Genomic DNA, 24,596 nt, shown 5'->3' with positions numbered 1-24,596 from the left:
CCCTTTATTGTAATCTCAAGACAATGTTAAAACTCACTGAGAGCCTGTAATCCCAGCACTTTGGGAGGTTGAGGCAGATCACTTGAGGTCAGGAGTTCGAGACTAGCCTGGCCAACATGGTGAAACACATCTCTACTAAAAATACAAAAATTAGCCAGCAGCGTGGTGGTGTGCACCTGTAATCCCAGCTACTTGAGAGGCTGAGGCAGGAGAATCTCTTGAACCCAGGAGGCAGAGGCAGAGGTTGCAGTGAGCCAAGATTGTGCCACTGGACTCCAGCCTGGATGACAGAGTGAGACTCCATCTCAATAAATAAATAAAATAAAACTGAGAGATTTACCCACACTGTGTTCTGCCTTACACCGGTGAGATTTTTTTCAAAACTCTGAGCTACACGGGGCCCCCAATTTCTTACGACTGACCCCTGCTCTGTGGTGGGCAGATACAAGGGGTCAGAAATGATGCTCTGGTGGCATCCAGGCCTGCTGTTTTCACCACATTTGGCGCATCTTACCCCTGCCCACACTGTGTCCTGAGAACTGTGTGGCATGGCACAATCGGTGTAAAAGCTGGAAACGTCCTGACCAGGCAGCTGCCTCCCAGTAATGATTCAGTACCACGCAGAGGGACAGGGAGGCATGCTGCCCTGGGACACGGGCTCCCTTCCCTTTTTTCTTTTTTTTTTTTTAATACGTTAAGTTCTAGGGTACATGTACACAACGTGCAGGTTTGTTACATATGTATACATGTGCCGTGTTGGTGTGCTGCACCCATTAACTCGTCATCTACATTAGGTATTTCTCTTAATGCTATCCCTCCCACCTCCCCCCACCCCACGAGAGGTCCCAGTGTGTGATGTTCCCTGCCCTGTGTCCAAGTGTTCTCATTGTTCAATTCCCACCTATGAGTGAGAACATGCGGTGTTTGGTTTTCTGTCCTTGCGATAGTTTGCTCAGAATGATGGTTTCCAGCTTCATCCATGTCCCTACGAAGGACATGAACTCATCCTTTTATGGCTGCATAGTATTCCATGGAGTATATGTGCCATATTTTCTTAATCTAGTCTACCATTGATGGATATTTGGGTTGGTTCCAAGTCTTTGCTATTGTGAATAGTGCTGCAATAATCATACATGTGCAGGTGTCTTTATAGTAGCATGATTTATAATCCTTTGTGTATATACCCAGTAATGAAACCACCAGGTCAAATCTAGTTCTAGATGTTTGAGGAATTGCCACACTGTCTTCCACAATGGTTGAACTAGTTTACACTCCCACCAACAGTGTAAAAGTGTTCCTATTTCTCCACATCCTCTCCAGCACCTGTTGTTTCCTTTTTAATAATCGCATGGGCTCCCTTCTTCCAGTGAAGATGATGGGATGTCACAAGGCCAGAGGCCCACTGGCACACTCAACTACCAGAGACAACAGAAGGTCCCAAGGGGCACTTAGAACATTTTGCTCCCAGTCACCTTTGGTGGTAGCTATGTAATCCCAGTATTTTTAAGAACAAAAGAGTTAGTGTATTCGTTTCTGTTCTTTTCCTTTATTGAGACAGAGTCTCACTCTATCGCCCAGGCTGGAGTGCAGTGGTGTGATCTTGGCTCACTGCAACCTTTGCCTCCTGGGTTCAAGTGATTCTCCTGACTTAGCCTCCCGAGTAGCTGGGATTACAGGTGCACACCACCATGCCTGACTATTTTTTTGTATTTTTAGTAGAGATGGGGCTTCACCATGCCAGCCAGGCTGGTCTCGAACTCCTGACTTTGTGATCCACCCATCTCAGCCTCCCAAAGTGCTGGGATTACAGGCGTGAGCCACTGTGCACAGCCAAGTGTATTTATTTCTTAGGATGGGTGTAACAAAGTGCCACTAACTGGGTGGCTTTAAAACAATGAAAATTTATTCTTTCACAGTTTTGGAGGCCAGAAGTCCAAAATCTAGATGTCAGAAAAGCCAAGTTCCCTCTGAAGGCTCCAACAGGGGGTCCTCGCCAGCCTCTTCCAGTTTCTGCTGGTTGCTGGCAACCCTTAGCATTCCTTGGCTTGTGGCTATATCACTCCAATCTTTGCCTCTGTTGTCACTTGACCATCTTTCGTCTGTATCTGTGCCTCTTTTCCTCTTCTTATAAAGACACCAGTCATAATGGGTTAAGGGCCCAACCTACTCCAGTATGACTTCACTGTAATTTACATCTTAATTAAATCTATAAAGACTCCCTTTCCAAATAGGGCCACAATCAGAGGTACCAGGGGTTAGGATTTCAACAGATCTTCTGGCGAGCAAAAATTAAATCCATAACACACAAATGATAGTCAAGATATGGAATTAACCTATGCATCCACCAATGGATGAATGGACAAAGAAAATGTGTGTATGTATACACATTGTGTACATACAGAAAAGAATACTATTCAGCCTTAAAAAGAAGGAAATGGCCAGGCACAATGGCTCATGCTTGTAAACCCAACACTTTGGGAGGCCATGGTGGGTGGACCGCTTGGGCCCAGGAGTTCAAGACCAGCTGGGCAACATGGCAAAACCTCAACTCTATTAAAAAAAAAAAAGGCTAAGCGCAGTGGCTCACGCCTGTAATCCCAGCACTGTGGGAGGCTGAGGCGGGAGGATCACCCGAGGTCGGGAGTTCGAGACAAGCCTGATAAACATGGAGAAACCCCGTCTCTATTAAAAATGCCTGTAATCCCAACTACTCAGGAGGCTGAGGCAGGAAAATCACTTGAACCCGGGAGGCAGAGGTTGTGGGTGAGCCAAGATCGTGCCATTGCACTCCAGCCTGGGCAACAAGAGTGAAACTCTGTCTCAAAAAAAAAAAAAAAAAATTAGCCAGACCCAGTGGTGAGCACCTGTAGTCCCAGCTACTTGGGAGGCTGAGGTAGGAGGATCATTTGAGCCTGGGAGGTCCAGGTTTCAGTGAGCTGAGATTGTGCCACTGCACTCCAGCCTCGGTGACAGAGCCAGACCCTGTCTCAAAAAAGAAAAAAAAGAAAAAAAAAAAAGGAAATCCTGACATTTGCAACAATATGGATATGAACCTGGAAGATACTATGTTAAGTGACATAAGCCAAGCACAGAAAGACAAATGCCACATGATCTCATTTATATGTAGAATCTAAAAAAGCTGAGGTCATATAGGTAGAGAGTAGAACAGTGGCTACCAGGGGCCGGGCAGCAGGGGGAATTGGGGGGTTGGGAGATGTTGGTCAAAGGGTACAAAATTTCAGTTAAGAGTAAGTTCAAGAGATCTATTGTACAGCATAGTAACTATAGTTAATAACAACTTATAGCATTTTAAAAATTGTGAAGAGTAGATTTTAAGAAATCTCACCACAAAAAAATAAGTATGCAAAAGTAATGCCTATATTAATAAATTCAATCTAGCCATTCCACATGTACCCTTGGACTTCAAAACTTGGAAAAAATGAATTGAAAATATAAACTTTATGTCTCAACATAAGCTCCATCAAGTTCAAGACACTTCTATAAGTCATGCTGCAGCCATTTAGCCCACCCCTAAGGAACTGAAGGTCCTGAGAATTTAACCATATCAATGCAGTCTTTTACACATTAACTGAAGATAAAGGGTACCCTTTACAGATTTTTTAAGATTAGGAAACAAAAAGAAGTTAGGAAGAGCCAAATCAGGACTGTAATGATTTCCCATCAAAATTCTCCCAAAATTGCCCTTGATGACAGGAATAAGCAGAAACATTGTCATGGTGGAGGAGGACTCTGCTGAAGCTTTCCCAAGAATTTTCTGCTAAAGCTTTGGCTTTCTCAAAACCCTCTCATAATAAGCAGATGTTACCATTCTTTGGTCCTCCTGAGTCAACAAGCAAAGTGCCTTGAGCCCCAAAATACTGTTGCCATGACCTGTGCTCTTGACTGGTCTGCTTTTGCTTTGACTGACCCACTTCCACTTCTTGGTAGCCATTGCTTTGATTGTGCTTTGTCTTCAGGATAGTACTAGGAAATCCATGTTTCATATCCTGTTGCAACTTTTTGAACAAATGCTTCAGGATCTTGATCCCACTTGTTTAAATTTCCATCGAAAGCTCTGCTGTTGTTTGCAACTGATCTGGGCACAACAGTTTTGGCGCCCATCAAGTGGAAAGTTTGCTTTCAGTCAGAATTGTGTAACCTGAACCAACTGAGACGTCTCTGACACTGTCTATTGTTTCTGCTATTGTTAACTGCTGTTAATCATCAGTCCTCTTTGATTAGGGCTAAACAAGATTAATTTTTTCCTCAAAGATTCATGTGTAGGGTCTCTCACTGAGGGCTTCCTCTTCAACATCATCTCATACCTTCTCAAAACAAGTTATTCATTTGTAAGCTGTTGATTTCTTTGGGGCATTGTTCCCATAAACTTTTCATGATGCATTAGTGATTTCACCATTTTTTCACCCAAGCTTCACAATAAACTGATGTTTGTTCTTGCTTCAATTTTAGCAGAATTCATGTTGCACTGATGTGGTCTCTTTTCAAACTGATGTCTTATCCTTCTTAGTGTCTCAAACTAGATCCTGTTCAGACATGTTATGACAAGTTAAAGACTCTGTCTCAAAAAGTCTTTTTTTAAGTAATAGGATAATCTTCATACCATCCTAATTGGCCAGTTATTAGCTCTTAGGAAACTGGGTTTTAACTAATTGTTTTAAACACATCCCAGCCTTAGATTTCTATCCATATTGTAAACATACTCTTCAAGAAAAAAAAAAAAAAGATATAAAATGTGTGAAGGCTGACACTGGGGCACTCTCCACCCAAGCTCCCTCCAGGAAGTCTGATCCAAATGCCCTACCTTCCAGGGCTGCAGCCTCAGTTGTACCAGACCCTCACATCACTGCCTGATTAATCACTGCCTGACTCAGCTGCCTGATTAATCACTGCCTGACTCGGCTTCCTGATTGTGGCCTTTGCCTGGCCTTGCTCCCTATTTTAAATGACACTCTTGCCACACCTTCACATACCCATGACCACAAACTGGGTTTGCTTCTGTCTACTCATCATGCCTGACTTTCCCCTTTGCAAATATCATGACCGGATATGATATTCCTGATCCTATATTCTGCTTTCCCTTTCTTTCCCTCTCCATTACCATTTATTGAGTGGACACCTACTGTGTGTCAGGCACTGTAATTGGTGTTTTACAAACATTATTACTATTACTCACAACCCTACAAGACAGATATTGTTCCCACTTCACAGCTGAAAAAAGATTACAGGCTGACTACCCCTTCTATGAAATGCTTGGGACCAGAAGTGTTTTGGATTTTGGAATATTTGCATTATATTCCAAAACCCAAAATGCTCCAATGAGCATTTCCTTTGAGTGTCACATCAGTAATCAAAAAGTTTCAGATTTTGAAATTAGGGATACTAAACCTGTACTACTGAGGGTCTTGCAGCTAGTAAATGGCAGGGTATGATCTGAACCAGACATAAGTGGTGATTAAGTCAGGTCATTATTAGAAGTCACCTTACAGAGAAAACAATCAACATGAGATACATTCTGTCACAATGCTTATGCTGTTTAGATTTAATGTAGATATATTTGCATTTGAAAGTGCAAATACTGTCTTTATAAAGTCTTTGAAGAACAGAGTTAGCCCTTGTTATTTCTACAGTTAATTCAAAGTGCTAATAGCTAAAAACCAGAAGTTATTCCAAAGTTTGCATGAACAAAACTCACAAGTTATAAAAATATTTTATTTAAATGATACAGAAAAAAATATGTATACTTAAAAATGATTAAAACTTCATATTAGGAAATGCTAAAAACCCAGTAATTTACACAACGATAAAATCTAAAGTGATGAGAAAACATAAAATATTTTCATTTGGTCCTGTCACCTAACAAAACTATCATAAATATGAGATTATAGTAATTACTAAAGCTGGTTAAAGGCACATGACAACATAATTCCTTTATACACATCCAGTCATTTTATACAAGGAACTGCTATCCCTTAAATGGAAGAGTGAACTATTTGTTTAAAATATTAAGAGTGCATTATGCACCTATAATGAAACCACTTTCTCCAAAGACTCAAACAGATTAGCATTGCAAAATAGTATGTCTGTATCACTGACTTCTGAAAATTTTAATAATTTAAGAATAGCAAGTGAAATATAAGTTACTCTGGTTTCAACAATAGTTATACAAAGTCACAATTTTTCCCAGGAAACCATTCATTTCATAGTTGCAAAAACACACTGTAACTTTTCTGTTAGGGTCTGCCATGCTTTCAGCTAGCTGGATGTTTAACCATTCACTTCAAATTGATGTGTCCAGCCAGGCACGGTGGCGTGGGCCTGTAGTCCCAACTACTTCGAAGGCTGAGGCAGGAGGATCACTTGATCCCAGGAGTTCAAAGCCAGCCTGGGCAACATAGAAGACCCTGTCTCTTAAAAAAAAATAAAAATAAAAAAAAGTATATGTCCTTAAATCTGAAAGAAAACCAGCATTTATGTACCAAGTAAAACATTCTATCTCAAGCTATTGCATTTAACACTAAAAAGCATAGTTCACTCTGTGATCTACAACATTGTCTGAGTCTCCATTACCAATTATAACTTCACGTCAGAGTAAGAGCTCCCAAACATCTGTAAAAACTCAAAATTCGAGAGTCAAAGAAGGGGCTGAGAACACGAGAAGGGGAGATGGGTGACAGGGTCAGGTGAGGAAGTGTTCTGAGATGTGTAGGATTCCTCCAGGCCCAGAGCCACTTGTGGCACCACACGTGTACACGAATGAAGGGCCTCCTGTGAGGGCTCCCAGTGGTCCCAAGACACAGCAAGGTGCCTGAAGAAGGCTGGAGACATTGGCGTGGGCATGGAGGTGCTAGCAACTATTTTCAGACTGCTAACAAGGAGACTATGTCCATTTCTTCTTTACACAGTTACCACTGACCTTCCTTTAATATCCCACAGGGAGAACATGCTGTTTTTAGCAGAAATGTCAGTTTTCATTAACTCCTTGAAAATTTAGTGTATGAACTTTTATTTCCATGAGCTTCAGTTTCCACACCTGTCAACTGCTGTATAAAGCAGGTTTCCTGCAAGTTCTGATGTAAGTGACCTGACAGGAGGCACTATCTTTGTCCTTCTCACTATGCCCCTAAGCATCTGGAGTGAGTATTCTCAATACACACTTATTTAATAACAGAGTTATCCGACACTCAGAAAACAGCCTCCACTGTGTAAGGCAGCAGATCTCAGGATGGGGTGATCTGTAGGGAGGCAGAAATTCTATAAATAACACCAAACAAAAGCTGATTGTGACATCCAACACATTGTTATGAGGAAGTCAGAATAATTAGAAGATGGCAGAATTTTTTTTCCCAATTGGGTAAAATTGTCCATTCTTCCTGTATTCCCATTTCTTAAGAATGATCTAGCCAACAGTCATTCAATATAAGCTGACACAAATTAATATAATTTCAACACAAAATGGTCTAATGTGTGAATTTAACTATATTGGAAGGTACAAATCCTGTCTTTATGAGGTCTTTGAAAGGCAGGGTACCTTCTCTAAAAAGTAGTCACTTAGAACCAACTTTTACAAAAGAAAGTGTCTCAGCCCCCAACCCCCGCCAGCCTGGGCAACATAAGGACACTCTGTTTCTATAAAAAATTTTCTAAAAATTAGCCAAGCATGGTAGCACATGTTTATAATACCAGCTACTTGGGAAGCTGAGGTGGGAGGATCGCTTGAGCCCCCAGGTGGTCAAGGCTGCAGTGAGCTGTGATCATGCCACTGTACTCCAGCCTGGACAACAGAGTGAGACTCTGTCTCAAAAAAAAAAAAAAAAAGTCTATCTCAGAGTTCAATGAATGAATAATTCTAGTGTGGACAACTCTGGTGTAAACATGACTGAGAATAATTCACAAATAGTCTGTTACAGCTCCATCCACTGAAAATTGTCATAAAAGACATTTTTCAAACGAGTTCATTTTTAGAAAAACCATTCCAGATATCTTACCTTCGGAAATCATCCAAGGAGTGTGATAAACATTACAACCCCCATAAACTGGGTAAACAACAACAATGGAGTGAAAAACGACCACACATGCCATAAAGCGATGTTGAAGCTGAAAAGAACAAGACATAAACAGTTGACAACTCCAATATGCATCAATATATTTTATTCTAGAATCTAGATTTAAAGAGTTCAATGTAGAAAAGTTCATCCAGTCAGCAACTTTCTCTGTGTATCATATTTCTCAGCTATGTGACTTAGCCAATGCTGGAAAGGAAAACTCTAGATAGACTTACACAAGTATCACAATTTCTTCAAGAAGGCCCTGGAACTGGAACCACTAAAGGTCTCCTAATAGGAGTTGACATGGCTTAATAGAAACTGAAGTCTCTTAGTTTCTGCACTTGAACAAGAATTTAAATGGCTACAGCCCATTTTTATGACATCACACACTAAACTATCATGGTAAAAAAGACCAAAGTATTTTCTCTTAAAAACAGAATGAAAACAGTTATCACTTATAAGCTGCTATTATATCTTTCATTGAGAAAAACACTATTCCTGTCATCAAAGTAAAATTAAAACACTTTCTAAGTATAAAGATTTTTAATGACTGAAATTTCTAAGAACAGAATAGGGAAAACTATATTCAAATAAGTTCAGATGGTTATTGGTTTAAATATATAATATTTTGGTAAGTATGAGTATTAAATAACTATAATCACACTGTCTAAAAAATTAATATTTCTGGAGATGATCTTAGCCTTATGGGAAAAAGTAAAACAACATATCTGCATGCCCCCACATACAGGTTAACAATAACCACATCACACTGTCAAACAACCTTGAACTTCAACTACAGAAAATAAGTCATAGAAAGAATATGTATAAAGGTATATGGTTCTTCCAAAATAAAAATTCAATTAGGCCGGGGGTGGTGGTGCACGCCTGTAATCCAGCACTTTGGGAGGCCAACACAAGCAGATGGCTTGAGGCCAGGAGTGTGAGACCTGCCTGAGCAGCATGGCAAAACCCCATCTCTACAAAAAATACAAAAAATAGCCAGATGTGGTGGCACACGCCTGTGGTCCCAACTACACAGAAGGCTGAGTGAGGTAGGAGGATCACTTAAGCCTGGGAAGTCGAGGCTGCAGTGAGCTGCGATCATGCCACTGCACTCCGGCCTGGGTGACACAGTGAGACCCTGTCTCCAAAAAAAAAAAAAAAAAATCCAATTGATATAAAGAAAGAAAAAACTAGAGAGCTACACACAACATAGGAAAAGTAGTTTTCTTTCTGGTTGGATCATAGGATACATTTCCTTTGTGTTTTTCTGTAATTTACAGATTTTTTTTCCTCAGTGAGCAAGTATTACTTTTACAAACCCAAAAAACCCTGTATTTTTCATTGAGTATTTATTTAACTTATGAAGAAGGTTATTCATCGTGGCATTGTGTGAGTATAAATATAACGAAGTCCAACAACAGAAGACACGTTAAATAAATCATGTTCTGTCCATGCTGTGAAAACTATGCAACTGTTTAAAAAAATGAGACACATCTACATGTACCATTATGGATGAATCCCAAACTGTAAGGATCCACTGAAAACCAAAAGGAAAAAAAGACGAACAACCACTTTGGAAAGCAGTTTAGCATGATTTACTGAAGTCAAAGGTATGTTCATCCAACAATTTTACCCCTTGGAGTAAATATATACATATATATATACACACATCTCTACATCCAACAGAAATGTGTTCACTGTGCTACGAGAGCCATGTACAAGAATGCTCTTTATAGCATCCTTCATAGTAACCCCAAACTGAATAAAATCTAAACACAATCAACAATGGAAAAGAAAACTGGGATTCAATTAAACAATGGAATGCTAAAGAGCAATGAAGATGAGTCACTGTTCCTGGCGACAATATGAAATAACTGCACACAATGCTGCACACAGCCAGCTCAATGTGAACGAATACACCCTGTACGAATCCACTTCTATAAAGTTCAAAAGCATAGCTGAAACAAAAATAGAATATCTAATGGAAGCAAAGCAAGTAGTTACCATGAAGGTCAGGTCAGCATTTACCTGTGGCAGGAGGGAAGGTATAGTAACTGGGAGGAGAATGAAGGGGGTTCCCAGTGTGCTGGCTCAGTTTACACCAATGCTCACTTCATGAGAATTCATTCACTAATTCATTCACTTCAGTTTTTCCACTTTTCTATATGTATTCTATGTCATAATAAAATATTTAAAAAGCAAAATGCAGAATATGTACAGAATGTCACCATCTGTGCTTAAATAACTAGATCCATAAATAGAAGGAGAAAGAGATACTAACGAAAAGGGAACCAGAGAGCATGAATGACCAGGAGACTATTTTTCTGTTTTAACTTTTTTTCTTTCGAAGTTTGGACCAAGTATATCACTATCTGATCAAAAAAAAATTTGTTGTTCATTCCTGTTAGTCATTTCAAAGTTAACTTACCAAATTCCTGCTGCAATAAAGGAGGCAGTGGTAATGGGTATCAAGGCTGGATACTTGACATCATATTCTCCAATTCCACAATACCATTCCAGGTAGACTATGCAGTAAAATGCAATTGATAAACTGACAAGCAACAAGGCACTGCCACAGAGAAACCAGCTGTGGAGATAAAAACAGTAAGAGGTCTGACAGCACTTAATGAATCGTCAGATATCTTAAAAGTTTTTACTAATAGCTTAAAAATCTGCTTCTAAGAATATCAAGTGTTGCAGAGGGAGCCATACTTAAACAATCCACGCTTTCAGAAAGTCTCCATCTATGGGAGATGGGGGTGAGAAAAAGAGATACACAACTCAGGAAAGAATGAAAAGTAAGACTTGAAATACATGCATTTATATATACACTCTCATCAGCCAACCAACCAAGGGAAAATTCTGGTCATGACAATGCATTTTCTTTAAAAATACAAGGAAGAGGCCGGGCGCAGTGGCTCACGCCTGTAATCCCAACACTTTGGGAGGCCGAGGCAGGTGGATCACCTGAGGTCAGGAGTTCAAGACCAGCCTGAACAACATGGAGAAACCCTGTCTCTACTAAAAATACAAAATTAGCCAGGCGTGGTGGTGCATGCCTGTAATCCCATCTTCTTGGGAGGATGAGGCAGGAGAATCGCCTGAACCTCGGAGGCAGAGGTTGCAGTGAGCTGAGATGGCGCCATTGCACCTGGCCTGGAGTGCCTGGGCAACAAGAGTGAAACTCTGTCTCAAAAAGTAAAATAAATAAAAACAAAAATACGAGGAAGATAGTGGCTTTCTGGTTGTTTCTGAAGTTTTGAGTGTGACAGGATTAAAGAAGTTTATCAGTGGGAAACTTCATTTCTCCAAGTTAAGTGAACTTTCTTGGAATACTGAAAGACAATTAGGAAGATCAATAATTCAAATTTTCTCTCATAAAAGATTTCTAAATGAAATCCTCCCATTTTCAAAATATCTTCTACTCACCACCTCACCCTCAACGCCAATGCCTTTTTACTCCCTTCCAATTCCACCTGTGACCTGATTCAGCAAGTGTGAGGCAACCTGGACAACCCCTTCCCTCCACCCCAGCTGGACTTGGGGACTGAAGTCCCTTTCCCATTCTCCCAACTCAATCCAACATCCCATCATCATCTGCTGCTCTATGGGAAAAGCCTGACAGTCCATGTGGAAGAGAGAGGGAGCACAGATGGCTACAACAGTTAAGTTACAACGGCACAAAGTGAACTTCCAATAATGGCAAGGTTCCGGATTCCATGAAGGCTTTTTACCATGATGCAATTCTGAGATTTGGAGTCATGAGAGGCAGTAGAGTGAAGGGGTTAAGAGCACAGCCTCTGAAATCTGTCTGTATGGGTTTGAATCTTAACTTGAGCAAGACTAGTTTTGTAACTCTAGGCAAATTACCTAACCTCCGTGTGTTTCAGAAATATTGACAGTACTTAACTCAAAATAGCTATGAGAATTAAATCAAGTGGTCAGCAAAGTGCTCCTCACAGTTCACTCTCAATCATAATCATTATTATTCCACTCATGTTATTTTTATTTCCACTTATTTATTTTTGAGACAGAGTCTCACTCTGTCACCCAGGCTGGAGTGCAGTGCCACAATCTCGGCTCACTGCAACCTCCACCTCCCGGGTTCACCAATTCTCCTGCCTCAGCCTCCCGAGTAGCTAGAATTACAGGCACCGGCCACCACACCCAGCTAATTTTTGTATTTTTAGTAGAGATGGGGTTTTACCATGTCCATGTTGGCCAAGCTAGTCTCAAACTCCTGACCTCAAGCGATCCACCTGTCTCAGCCTTCCAAAGTGCTGGGATTACAGGCGTCAGCCACCGTGCCCAGCCATCACTCAAGTTGTATCTATGAGGAAAAAATTTCCACGTTCATCTTTAGGAGTCTTCAAAGACCTCTCTTCTGCTAGAGCATGCAATCTCACTGGGGGGTTATCACCCCCAAAGTGAAGAAAAAAATCTGGCTCTAACTGTATGTATAAAGCATAGATATGCATGCAGTATATAAGAGAATATATAGTTTATCTAATTCCACATTCCACAGGGATGATTAGGAAAAAAATGTCTAAAAAGACTCCTTAGGGGTAATGATAAAAGGCTGAAAAGCACATGTTGGCAAAGGATGTAAGAAAAAAAATTTTTTTTTTTTTGAGATGGAGTCTCGCTGTTGTCGCCCAGGCTGGAGTGCAATGGCACAATCACAGCTCACTGCAACCTCCACCTCCCAGGTTCAAGCTACCCTCCTGCCTCAGCCTCCTGAGTAGCTGAAATTACAGGCACCCACCACCACGCCCAGCTAATTTTTGTATTTTTAGTAGACATGGGGTCTCACCATGTTGGCCAGGATGGTCTTGAACTCCTGACCTCAGGTGATCCACCCACCTCGGCCTCCCAAAGTGCTGGGATTACAGGCATGAGCCACCGTGCCCAGCCTAAGAAAATTTTTTAAACTGCCTGAACAAAATATAATACTATCAGTCAGTGGTCCTCGGCCCTGGCTTTATATCACAGTCACCTTGCACCTTTCTAAGAGAAATTACCTAGTCCCCAGTTTCCAAAATTCTGGGCCTGAGCATCTGGGATTTTAATTTCACTTTCTGCCTTTAACTCCACAGTTGATTTTGATGCACACAAGCAGAGTTTTTTAAACGGTGATTTCTAAAGCATCACAGTGTTGTTTTGTTTTTAATACAGACCTGCTCTCCCATCTTTGAACAATATAAAGAACCTTAAGGCCTCAAGCTTCTAAACTTAGGCTAGAGCCAGAGGAAAAAGAAATCGCCTCAGGCATCAGAAGAACGAGCCATTTTAGCCATTTTCCAAAAGCAGAACTCAGCCGGCGCTGTCTTTTGTGAGCCCTCTCATTTCACGGCTGTTCAATACCCCCTTAATGAATCCTTCCCAAGAAAACAATGCGACTCTAAATCCTCAGCCTTTGACAATGCATTTATGCCTTTTTCTCTCTAAGATGACACCTTGTTGAGGACAGATCTACGACTTCTACTTTCTTTCCAACCCCCACAGCCCTCGTCCCAATGTCTGCGTCCCGGATTTGCCACACGCCAGCTGTGTGGTCCTGGGCACTCCACTTCACTGCAGTTGCCCCCAAATATCTTATGTGTGATCATTTCTTACTCTGCCATTTCTTTAAACTAATAAAAATACCCAATATAAGGACACAAATAGAGAAGTTCTCTCACATCTCCCAAAACCTCAAAAAGGTCTCAGTCCTGAGGCTGAGCTGGACTAGGTACCCCTCCTAGATGCTCCCATAATACCCTACGCCTACACTTACAGAGCACATACCATGCGGCCTGGTAACTTGTCTGCTGCAGCCTAGAATGAGCTGTTGGAGAGCTAGAAATGCACCTTCCATGTGTTTGCCACCGACAGCCAAACACATTTCAGGCTCCATAAAGTACCTGATGAAGGGAAGAGCAGCTGCTATTGGTGGTGGTTAAAGTACCCATCCCCTCCAGCCAGGCGCAGTGGCTCACACCTGTAATCGCAGTACTTTAGGAAGTCAAGCTGGGAGGATCACTCCAGCCCAAAAGTTTGAGACCAGCCTGGGCAACATGAAGAGACCTCATCTCTACAAAAAATAAACCAAATTAGCCAGGCATGGTGGTGTGCGCCTGTAGTCCTAGCTACTCGGGAGGCTGAGGTGGGAGGATCACTTGAGCCTGGGAAGTCAAGGCAGTAAGCCATGATCGCAGCACTACATTCCAGCCTGGGTGAGAGTGCAGCAAGACCCTGTCTCAAAATAAAAATAAAGTATCCATCCCTCTTTTCCCAGCCCAAGTTCTAAGAGAGATGACTGAGTAAAGCTAATGAAGATTAAATGTCTGTTATACTGATGCAGCTGTGGGAAGAATATGGCTTTGGTGAGTGATGACAAAGCACTTCCTAATACTGGGTCTCTGACACCCAGAAACAGACAGGCTTACCCACTGGGTTCCAGGTCAAAATGAAAACCTAGAGACCTTTTCCTGTGGGGGCTGCCCCCGTGAAATGACACCATGGGAAGGCAGACCAGACTCTGCACTTCCTACGGGCAGCCGACTTACAGCAGAAGAAGGTGCTGAGCTACCTTCGTCCAGTTCTTCATCACACACTCAATCAGTCACGCCACCTCCCACAAAGGAGTGAGTGACATGGAAGGGCAGAAGATGGGAGTGTGCAGGGAAAGTTTCTCCCCTAGAAAGTAGAGGACAGTTTAAATAAACTCCCCTCTGCCTACTTTCCCCTGTGGGCTTGTTCCTTGTGGCTCGACAGTCTCCTCCGCCAGAAGTCACTGCTCCTCCTGAAGGCCCTTGAGGAGAAATCATGTGTCCTGCCATGATACAAGGGGACCACAGTCCTGTCTGCATCTTCCTACCCCCACTGGTACTTCCAAATTATTACTCTTGACCCTAAGCACACCAGCCCTCCCAATGCCAGTTCTGATGCTCACCAACACACCTCTCCCTTCCGTTTATTATTCAAGGGTCTCCACATCACTCTCCCATGTGCAGTAAGGACCCTAGGATATGATTCCAACCCTCTCCTCCATGTCAGCTCTGGAGACTATACTGAAAGGATCTCAGTCCCTGTGAATGAGGAACTATTGGACATCTGGCCTGGCCACAAAGCTCTCACTCCTCCCACTGTGGACCTTCACCTCCACTCTAACGCAGTCACACCCTGTAGTTACCTTGTCAGCTGTAACTACCCTCTGAAACGAACCCTGAGACCCAGTTCTCACTGGCCACAGTTCTCGACCCTTCCTCCCAGTACTCTTGTACTTGGTCTTCATGAAGACCTTCAGTCAGTCTTTCTCCCTCCTTTTTTCCCCAAATGGATTAGGTTCTTCTTAAATTTAGTACCTTCCTCATCCTACAACACATTTATTTGCACACAAATAATTTCCAGTTCTCTTCCACTCTACTGTGTATGCTCAGAGCACACACCCTCTCATTGGTTTTATTTTTTCCAGCTTTACTGAAGTATAATTGACAAATTAAAATTTTATACATTCAAGGTATACAATGTGATGACTTGATATATATATACACACACACATATATACACATATATGTGACTATATATGTGTATATATGTTCATATATATTCATAGTCATATATATTCATATATATGTATATATTCATATATATGAATATATATATATACGTGTGTATACACACACACACACACACACACATTGTTAAATGATTACCACAATCAAATTAATTATCACACTCATCACCTCACATAGTTACCACTGGTGGGGGAACAGGGGGAGGACACAAGACCTACTCTTAGAAAATTTCAAGTATACAATACAGCATTATTAACTATAGTTACCATACTGTATGTACATTAGATCCCCAGACCTTATTCATCTTATAACTAAAAATATGTACCCTTTGACCCCCATCTCATATTCATCTTCGTATCACCAGCACCTCCAACACAGGGCCTGGCAGAGAGTAGGTGCTTACTGTTTGAAGAATTCAACTAACAAAATATAACATGAAAAACCAGACATGGGTTTAATTTACGAAGCAATAAAGTTTTCTTACCTGCTAGTGTGGAAGTTTTCTTTAAGGGTTTTAAAGAAGTCAACATAATAGGTCACAACAATGGATGCCAAAATCCAGAATCCAGAATGGATATTAAGTCTTGGAAGAGGTTTCTCCTTTTTCTCAACGGCTGTGGAGGTTTCTGCAAATAAGGGAGATTTCAACTTATTAAGTTACCACAATTTTGTGAGGAAAAATTATACTTAATTTAAGCCAAATAAAATCATTTCCTAGAGCTAAGAACCAGAGTCTCTCCCATAACAAATCCTTCTGTAAAACCCTTGAGATAGGTTTATATTTACAAAAAATAAGAGCCCACTATAAAATGCGGTCCATACAGTCAATTTATTTCCTCTAAATATATTTTGAAATCAAATTTACACTTTCATCGTCTTTCGGAAGTAACAATGTCACCTGGAAATGTAAGAATTTTAATATTATGTTTCACATTTCTTCTAGGAAAGGAATTAGTCCTGTTAATTAGGAAAAATGCCAAAGGCAAACGTTAGCGCATGAACTGGACTTGTGGTCTTCCAAGAACACTTTTATAACTAAATTGCTTTGTTTTGTTTTGTTTTGTTTGAGTCAGAGTTTTCCTCTGTTGCCCAGGCTGGAGTGGAATGGTTCGATCTCTGCTCACTGCAACCACCGCCTCCCGGGTTCAAGCAATTCTCCCGCCTCAGCCTCCCGAGTAGCTGGGATTACAGGCACCCGCCACCACACCGGGCTAATTTTTGTATTTTTAGTAGAGACGGGGTTTCACCATCTTGGCCAGGCTGGTCTCGAACTCCTGACCTCGTGATCAGCTCACCTCAGCCTCTCAAAGTGCTGGGATTACAGGCGTGAGCCACCGTGCCCAGCCTATAACTGAATATTTTAGTTACTTTAAACACAGCTCAAAAGTGGAAATGGCACACCAGAGCTCTAGTTCCAGCACAGCACTGTCTAGACAGGTGATGGACAAGTCATTTTTCCTGTCTGGAACGCAATCTGAAAGAATGGATGGATGGGGGTTGGGTCAGATGGATGATTTCTAGAAAGTTTTCCGGGGATTCTGACATGCCCTCTATGTTCACGTGAGAATCAATGGTCCACATCTGAGGTTTTGGGCCTTTAGATGACCATCGGAAACCCTGGGAAGCATGTTCATAATATTCTGGGATATCCTCAAAATGTATACATCATCATGCCTGGGCATGAGGTTATTCGTGTTTATTTTGAAAAGGTAATAAACGGACACGGTTTTAAAACATATGACATACAAAATATCCAAAATGAAGTATCTGTCTCCCATCCTTAACCTCAGATCTAATCCCCGGAAGCAACCACCACTTACAATTTTTACTGAATTCTTCCATATCCTATGCATCTACAGGTGAACATACATCACAAGTCACCTGTTTTGTACCCAAATGGTGGCATACCATAGTGTTCCGCACTTCTCTTTGAAAATCATCCCCACTGGTACATACGAGTCGATATGGCGTGTCATGTATACATATATCCAAATTTACTTAACCAGCTTTCTGCTGACGGGCAAGACAGATATTACTAGTCATTCGCTATTACAAGCAATCCTGAAGTGAAACACTGCGCACATCATTGTACACTGCGGCACAGGCATGTTTCTGGTAAATTCTTAAGACTTAGAACCGGTGGGTATTTTTAATTTTAATCGCTATTTCCAAACAGGTGTCAAATCAGCTCTCCAGAGAATTCTGAAGCGCAGCTGAGATGACGATGCACATCCCTACGCGATTCTAAGGATCTTCCCTGACATTAAATATTCGACTTGCAAAGCCGAAACTCGGTCCCTCCAGACTGGGCCAGGGCTACAGGAGGCCGGCCGTTTTCCGGCGCCTCGCCTCTGAGAACCTCGGGGCGGCTTGGTGCGCGCCTCACCCGGCCCGGCGTCACCCTCGCGGTCCAGCTGGGCTTCGGTGTCCGGCAAGAGGAGGAATCGCCGCCGAAGCTGCTGCCGGGCCCGCGAAGAGTCCATCTTGGTACCGCCCCGAAATGCGACGGAAGTGATGTCAGACAGCGCTTCCGGCGTCGGCTCCAGGTCTGGGCCTCCTGGCGTTTGGATTGGAGACTGTGTTCTCTTCGCTGTTTAGTTAGCGAACAGCTAGGGTGGAGTCGGCCTCAAGGGTTCAGCTCTCATGTCGACAAGTGTGATTTGAATTTTAAAACACTGAGCTTTCCCGGTCGAAAAGTTTCCAAGTTTATTCCGACCTACGGAAGCCCAGGAGGACCAAGATTACCGCTGCCGCTGGATGCGTCCAGGGCCGGGATGCGCGACCGTGAGACGCTGAGCTTCCGAAGCCCTCGCAGGCTTCCGGGTGCCAGAGCAGGAGACATACCCTCTGTCCAGCCCTCCACTCTCAGCCCCCAGTTTTTTTCCTACTTTTGCTTTTCAGGAGTCGCCCAGCAAGAGTTGAAAGGAGGAGAAAGGCCTGCTGGACAGGATGCTAGAGCCTGGCAGTGACCACTTGGGGGCCCCTGGGCATTAAATAAACTTCTTGGGGCCCGTTTCGTTATTACACTTGGCCGTAGATTTGTTGTGCGTTTCAGTGAGAAGTACCTGTATGTGGTTCATGTGAGCCCCCTCCTCGCCACTTGTGAAAAATCCTCCCAGCCTGAACCGAGGGAACTAAATTGCTTTCCCAGCAAACTTCCGTTTTCCACACTGCTCACGCCCACAAACTGTGTGTTACGAGTTCACAACTTTTTCTTCGTCAATAATCCCGCGTATTACTCTCCCAGCCCTTTCCCAGCGAGTCATGTGCTGAGAAATGGTGGGCTTAGCCACGCAAACGTTTACTGAGCATCTGCTATTTGCTAGGAGCTGTTACGCACCATGCTAGCAGTGGAGATAAAGATGAGTAAGACATGGCCTTGCACGTGAGGAGCTCCTGGTCCAAAGAAAACTACAGAGGTATATTACAACATAACTCTATTTATAACTGTATGAAAGCATTTCATCAATGCAGCCAACATTTTCTGAGCAGCTGCATGTGATAAAATGGTGAGGACAGAAGGATCTAGTAGAGGAATCAGCTTCAATACAGTGCCATAATAAAAACACTGTACATGGGGCATAATAGAAACACTGTACGTGTAAAGGGCAGTTTATTCTGCTGGAGTGTGGGAGAGGAGGGAGAGTGGTTTCAGGTGAGTTGAATACAGGGGTGGAGAGCCAGTGAGCTACATAGGAAGTAAAATTTGAATTAGTAGGCACTGTTTAATATCTTCGATGTGTTGGGGTGTTTGTAAAAGGAATGTAATAAATATTCAAGAAAAGAGTGCCAGCCGCGCGCGGTGGCTCACGCCTATAATCCCAACACTTTGGGAGGCCGAGGCGGGCGAATCACAAGGTCAGGCGTTCGAGACCAGCCTGACCAACATGGCGAAACCCCGTCTCTACTAAAAACACAAAAGTTAGCCGGGCGTGGTGGCCGGCACCTGTAATCCCAGCTACTCTGGAGGCTGAGGCAGGAGAATCGCTTGAACCTGGGAGAAGGAGGCTGCAGTGATCGTGCCACTGCACTCCAGCTTGGGCAACAGAGCGAGACTCCATCTCAAAAGAAAAGAGAGAAATACCAAATCTCTACTGATTTATCATTTCTTCAGCCTTTCTTCACCCTTCGGAGCACAGGATTTAACAGCTGGGTGGATCATATGGCCTTTCTAAACAATACCTCCTTTTTCCTGTTCTTTTTTTTTTCTTTCAAGACTTCTAAAGAACTGGATTCATTTATTCAAAGCCAACTGAAGTCTTTGCCCTCTCTTCTTCTCTCTCATACAGGGTTAGAAGCCTTGTTAACAGGAAGTGAATTTGTCCCATCAAATACAATCTTCTGTTGATTGTCTCCTCGAAAAAGGGTCAGTGCAGGGCCTCCGTGGTAACTGAATACTCCCAAGAGCATCGCGGCTATCCCAGGTTCCCATACATGGTATGTTCAGGTCAGATCAGGTTTCTCCTTTTGTGGTTTCGGGGCCTTTGAATTTGGATCTGAAATCCTTCCAGAGTTTTTTTCTCTGCAATTTTAAATGGCACTACTTGCACACCATATTGATGATACTTAAAAGCAGGTTGGAAAAATTCCAGTATTTAATGACCACATCTTCATTTCTGAGGTCTATTAAAGAAGCCCTTTGGGCAGGTGCAGTGGCTCATGCCTGTAATCCCAGCACTTTGAGAGGCTGAGGCAGGTGGATCACCTCAGCTCAGGAGTTTGAGACCAGCCTGGCCAACATGGTGAAACCCCGTCTCTACTAAAAATACAAAAAAAAAAAAAAAAAAAAATTAGCTGGGCATGTTAGCAAGCACCTGTAATCCCAGCTGCCTGGGAGGCTGAGGCAGGAGAATGGCTTGAACCCAGGAGGTAGAGGTTGCAGTGAGCCAAGACCGCCCATTGCACTCCAGCCTGGGCAGCAAGAGTGAAACTCTGTCTCAAAAAAAAAAAAAAGGAAAAGAACCCCTTCAATGTGTGTACTGTGGCACCCTAATTATAGATAGATATGTGATACCAGATCTGCTACCAATTAAGAAATTTTCATTTTCAATGTGGATTACTTGTGGGTAACAAATGAATTTCATTGTGACCTTTTCTGGCCCCCCGCTTAGCAACATAGTTAAATCCAAGGTATGTATAGACTGTTGAATCCTGCCTCCATCGCTGTGGGTCCTTGGGCAAGTTATTTTATTGTTCTAAGTATCAGTTTGCTCATCTGTGAAACATTGGGTATTGGAGTGAAGATACATGTATACAGATTGTTTAGCTTAGTGCCTGGCATATATAGTTTGCCTCCAAACAGCAGTAGTTACTATTCTTAGTAATTTGGCTTGCCAGGCCTTCAAGATCAGGCACCTGTTCACCCCTTGATCAGTGTTCCCTTGTCCCTGGGTTCCAGTGACTCTTTATTCATGTCTCTCTTCCAAGAATTACCAAGCTTTATTGTTATTTTCCTTTTGCCTGTGTTTCCCCCAGTTGATTGGGAGAAACAGCCATGTCCCCCAGTACCTTGCAAACACTGAGCACACAGCAGGAACTCCATTACCCGTGCTTACTTTGGTCCTTGAGCACAGCTAACTGGTCTTCAGTACGGACATACATGTGTCTGCCTACCTCTGAGAAACCACTGCTGCTTTCTATAGTGGTCCTGCTCAGTTCCCAGAGACTGACCCCGTCCTAGGGGAGGGCACAAGACCCAAAACAGACCTCTCATCCTCCAGGTCTTAGGCTGGGAAGATGTTCACGGTTGCTTTGATATGGTGAGCTGTGAGGTCAGTTTGGGCTTGGGGCTGCTGTTCTGGAAATGGGAGCCCACGTGGGAAGGAAGCACTGAGAGGTAAGCTAAGAGGTCTTGGTAGCATTGTGCCGCCTCCCAGATCTAGCTAAGCCTTAGTTAACCCTGTTAAGGAACTGAGCTCTGGAGCTAGCTGCCTGCCTGGCTGTCATTGCCAGTCCTGTCATTACTGACTCTTTGAACCTTGAGAAAGCATCTTATCCACTCTTTGCCTTAGTTTCCTCACTTGCAAAATGAGATTAAGAATAATACCCACCTCACAGGATTGGGTAAAGATTAAAAGTATTAATACATGCAGTCTTTAGAGCAGCCCATAGAAAACTCTCAGTAAATCTTAGCTGTTATTATCCATTGCTGAGACTTTACAGATGGTTAAATTTTCCCTTTTTTTAAATTAATTTTAATTTCAGTTGTTTTCTGTTACTTGCATCTCTGAGGCCAGACCAGTACCACCCTGTTCTCTCACTGTGCCATGTAGCTGCCCTGTTGGTCCCCGGGTGTTCTGTGAGCACCTCCAGGAATGAGAATACAGGTAAAGCTCTTAGAAAAGCACCTGGCATATGGAAAGTGCTCGGTGAAAGTTAATATCTATCATTTTGGATACTGTTCTTCATTCCAAGAAGAGAGCTAGTTTTAAAAAGTTCTTCCATTGATTGTATAAAAACACAATAAAATGTGTGCCTCTTTCTACACAGCTGTAATTATTCCTCTGGTAAAAGCTATAGCATTGGAATCCCTAGATCAAAAGATACAAACATTTTAAAGACTTTTTTCTTTTTTTTAGATGGAGTCTTGCTCTGTCACCAGGCTGGAGTGCAGTGGCACAATCTCAGCTCACTGCAACCTCTGTCTCCTGGGTTTAAGCAATTCTCCTACCTCAGCCTCCCGAGTAGCTGGGACTTACAGGCACATGCCACCATGCCCGGCTAATTTCGGCTAATTTTTGTATTTTTAGTAGAGACGGGATATTTTTTTTTTTTTTTTTTTTTTTTTTTTTTTGGAGACGGAGTCTCACTCTGTTGCCCAGGCTGGAGTGCAGTGGCATGATCTCTGCTCACTGCAAGCTCCGCCTCCCGAGTTCACGCCATTCTCGTGCCTCAGCCTCCTGAGTAGCTGGGGCTACAGGCGCCCGCCACCACGCCAGGCTAATTTTTTATATTTTTAGTAGAGACGGGGTTTCACCATGTTAGCCAGGATGATCTCGATCTCCTGACCTCGTGATCCACCCGCCTCGGCCTCCCAAAGTGCTGGGATTACAGGCGTGAACCACCGCGCCTGGCCATTTTAAAGACTTTTGATTGATATTTTCAAAGAAGCTCCAGAAAGGACTTACCATACTACTGTAGTTTAAATTTCCACCAGCAGAGGGCAGGAGAGGCCATCTTCAATGTTTGCACCAACAGTGGGTTTTATCATTTTGATAAATTTTTTCCAAGTGATAGTTGTTGGCCGGGGCGACCTGTCATTTTAATTTGCTTTTCTTTGCTAACAGATTTTTTTACATTAATTGACTATGCATATATCTTTTTCCTTTTGGAATTTTCATTTTTGCATATTTTGATAGATCAAGGCTGTCTTTGAACCTCAAATATGTGGCAAGTCTACTTTTCTTCCAATTTGTTTGCCTTTTCAGTTTGATCATGTTCAATATACATTCATACCTATGTTTTGTTTCTTACTTCTCATACCGTGTGATGAAGAGAGTTGGAATGGGCTTGCCCTGTAGGGTCTAAATGGAAAAGCATGTTTCGTGGAAAGTGTTCAGTCGATGTTAGTGTCTTTCACTTAGGGGACATACTATGTGGTAAAAATCACTTGAATCATCTTCAAGTGAGCCTAGTTATTCCTCACCCATTCATTACTCAAACTAGCTGTACTGTGAGAGGTTCTACCCACAACAGAAACCAATTTTAGCCAGCCTGTGATGGTTAGTACTGAGTGTCAACTTGATGGGATTGAAGGATGCAAAGCATTGATCCTAGGTGTGTCTGTGAGGGTGTGGCCAAAGGAGATTAACATTTGAGCCAGTGGGCTGGGAAAGGCAGACCCATCCTCAATCTGGGTGGGCACCATCTAATCAGCTGCCAGTGCGGCTAGACTATAAAGCAGGCAGAAAGATGTGAAAAGGCTAGACTGGCTTAGCCTCCCAGCCTACATCTTTCCCCTGTGCAGGATGCTTCCTGCCCTCAAACATCGGACTCCAATTCTTTAGTTTTGGGACTCGGACTGGCTCTCCTTGCTCCTCAGCCTGCAGATGGCCTATTGTGTGACTTTGTGGTCGTGTGAGTTAATAATAAACCCTCCTTTATTTGTATATATTTGTGTGTGTGTATATATATATCCTGTTAGTTCTGTCCCTCTAGAGAACTCTGGCTAATACACAGCCTAAGCAAAATAATAACAGTAATGACAACAGTAATAATGGGCCGTGCACAGTGGCTCACGCCTGTAATACCAACACTTCAGGAGGCTGAGGCGGGAGGATCGCTTGAGCCCAGGAGTTGGACACCAGCCTGGGCAATATAATAAGACCTTGTCTCTGTCTATAATAATAATAATAATGACAGTAATAATCATTATCATCATAAAATACATGTGCAGTTTTTTAAGAAAGAAACCTATTAGAATTCCTCTGAACTGTTTCATAAGATTGAAAGAAAAATAGGATTTCTATCAAGCTTGAGTGAGTGTGAAGCCCAGGACAGCTGGTGATGCAGCTCTGAGGACACTGTGCGTCTGTCACATATGGTGTGCCCACCGTCATCCCCGTGGAACTCACCACTTCAGTGCCTGCCAGCCCTACTTCTAACTCTCAGCACCTGCGCCACTTTGCCTGGGGTTTTCTCTGGATGCATTCTATTTAAGCAGCCGGATGGAGGGGTTTCTCACAGAAGCGAAGTCAACGTGAGCACAACAGCTGTCTGCTGCACTGGCAGAAAAGGGCCGCGAGTGAGCCTCTAAGGACAGGCAGTGTGTTGTTTTCTGAAATGGGATGTTGGGGAGAAGAACAGAGAAGTGAGATGCTGGTCTCAACCAAAATATCAGGAGCAGGGAAAAAGACAGTTCCTATAACCAGAAAGAAGAGGGGAGGGGTAGGAGGGAACTGGCCTCGATTGAGAGGCCAGGTGGGCAGGACTCTTGACTATGTAAGTGTCCCCAAGCACTCCTGAAATT

The 24,596-nt window shown here is 42.8% G+C and overlaps 1 protein-coding gene across 6 annotated transcripts; it reads right to left on the bottom strand.

Moving 5' to 3' along the window:
- Positions 1–902: 902 nt before the first annotated feature.
- Positions 903–18,194, bottom strand: TMEM128 (transmembrane protein 128). Of its 6 annotated transcripts, none has more exons than XM_063723318.1 (6): positions 18,015–18,156; positions 16,113–16,254; positions 12,277–12,399; positions 10,498–10,656; positions 8,007–8,115; positions 903–4,544 (listed from the first exon to the last, which is right to left on the bottom strand). In XM_063723318.1, the coding sequence occupies exons 1-5, from the start codon at positions 18,109–18,111 to the stop codon at positions 8,016–8,018; spliced, it is 621 nt and encodes a 206-aa protein (XP_063579388.1). In that variant the 5' UTR covers positions 18,112–18,156; the 3' UTR covers positions 903–4,544; positions 8,007–8,015. The 6 variants fall into 6 exon arrangements, with proteins under 6 accessions (XP_063579388.1, XP_009238062.1, XP_063579387.1 ...); XM_063723317.1 differs by lacking the exon at positions 903–4,544 and adding an exon at positions 5,710–7,253; XM_063723316.1 differs by lacking the exon at positions 903–4,544 and adding an exon at positions 5,710–6,428.
- Between the last annotated feature and the right edge of the window lie 6,402 nt (positions 18,195–24,596).

The sequence above is a fragment of the Pongo abelii genome, chromosome 3 (assembly GCF_028885655.2).
Source record: "Pongo abelii isolate AG06213 chromosome 3, NHGRI_mPonAbe1-v2.0_pri, whole genome shotgun sequence".
Taxonomy (NCBI): domain Eukaryota; kingdom Metazoa; phylum Chordata; class Mammalia; order Primates; family Hominidae; genus Pongo; species Pongo abelii.
Note: the sequence above shows the minus strand (reverse complement) of the source record. Positions and strands in the feature narration are given on the sequence as shown.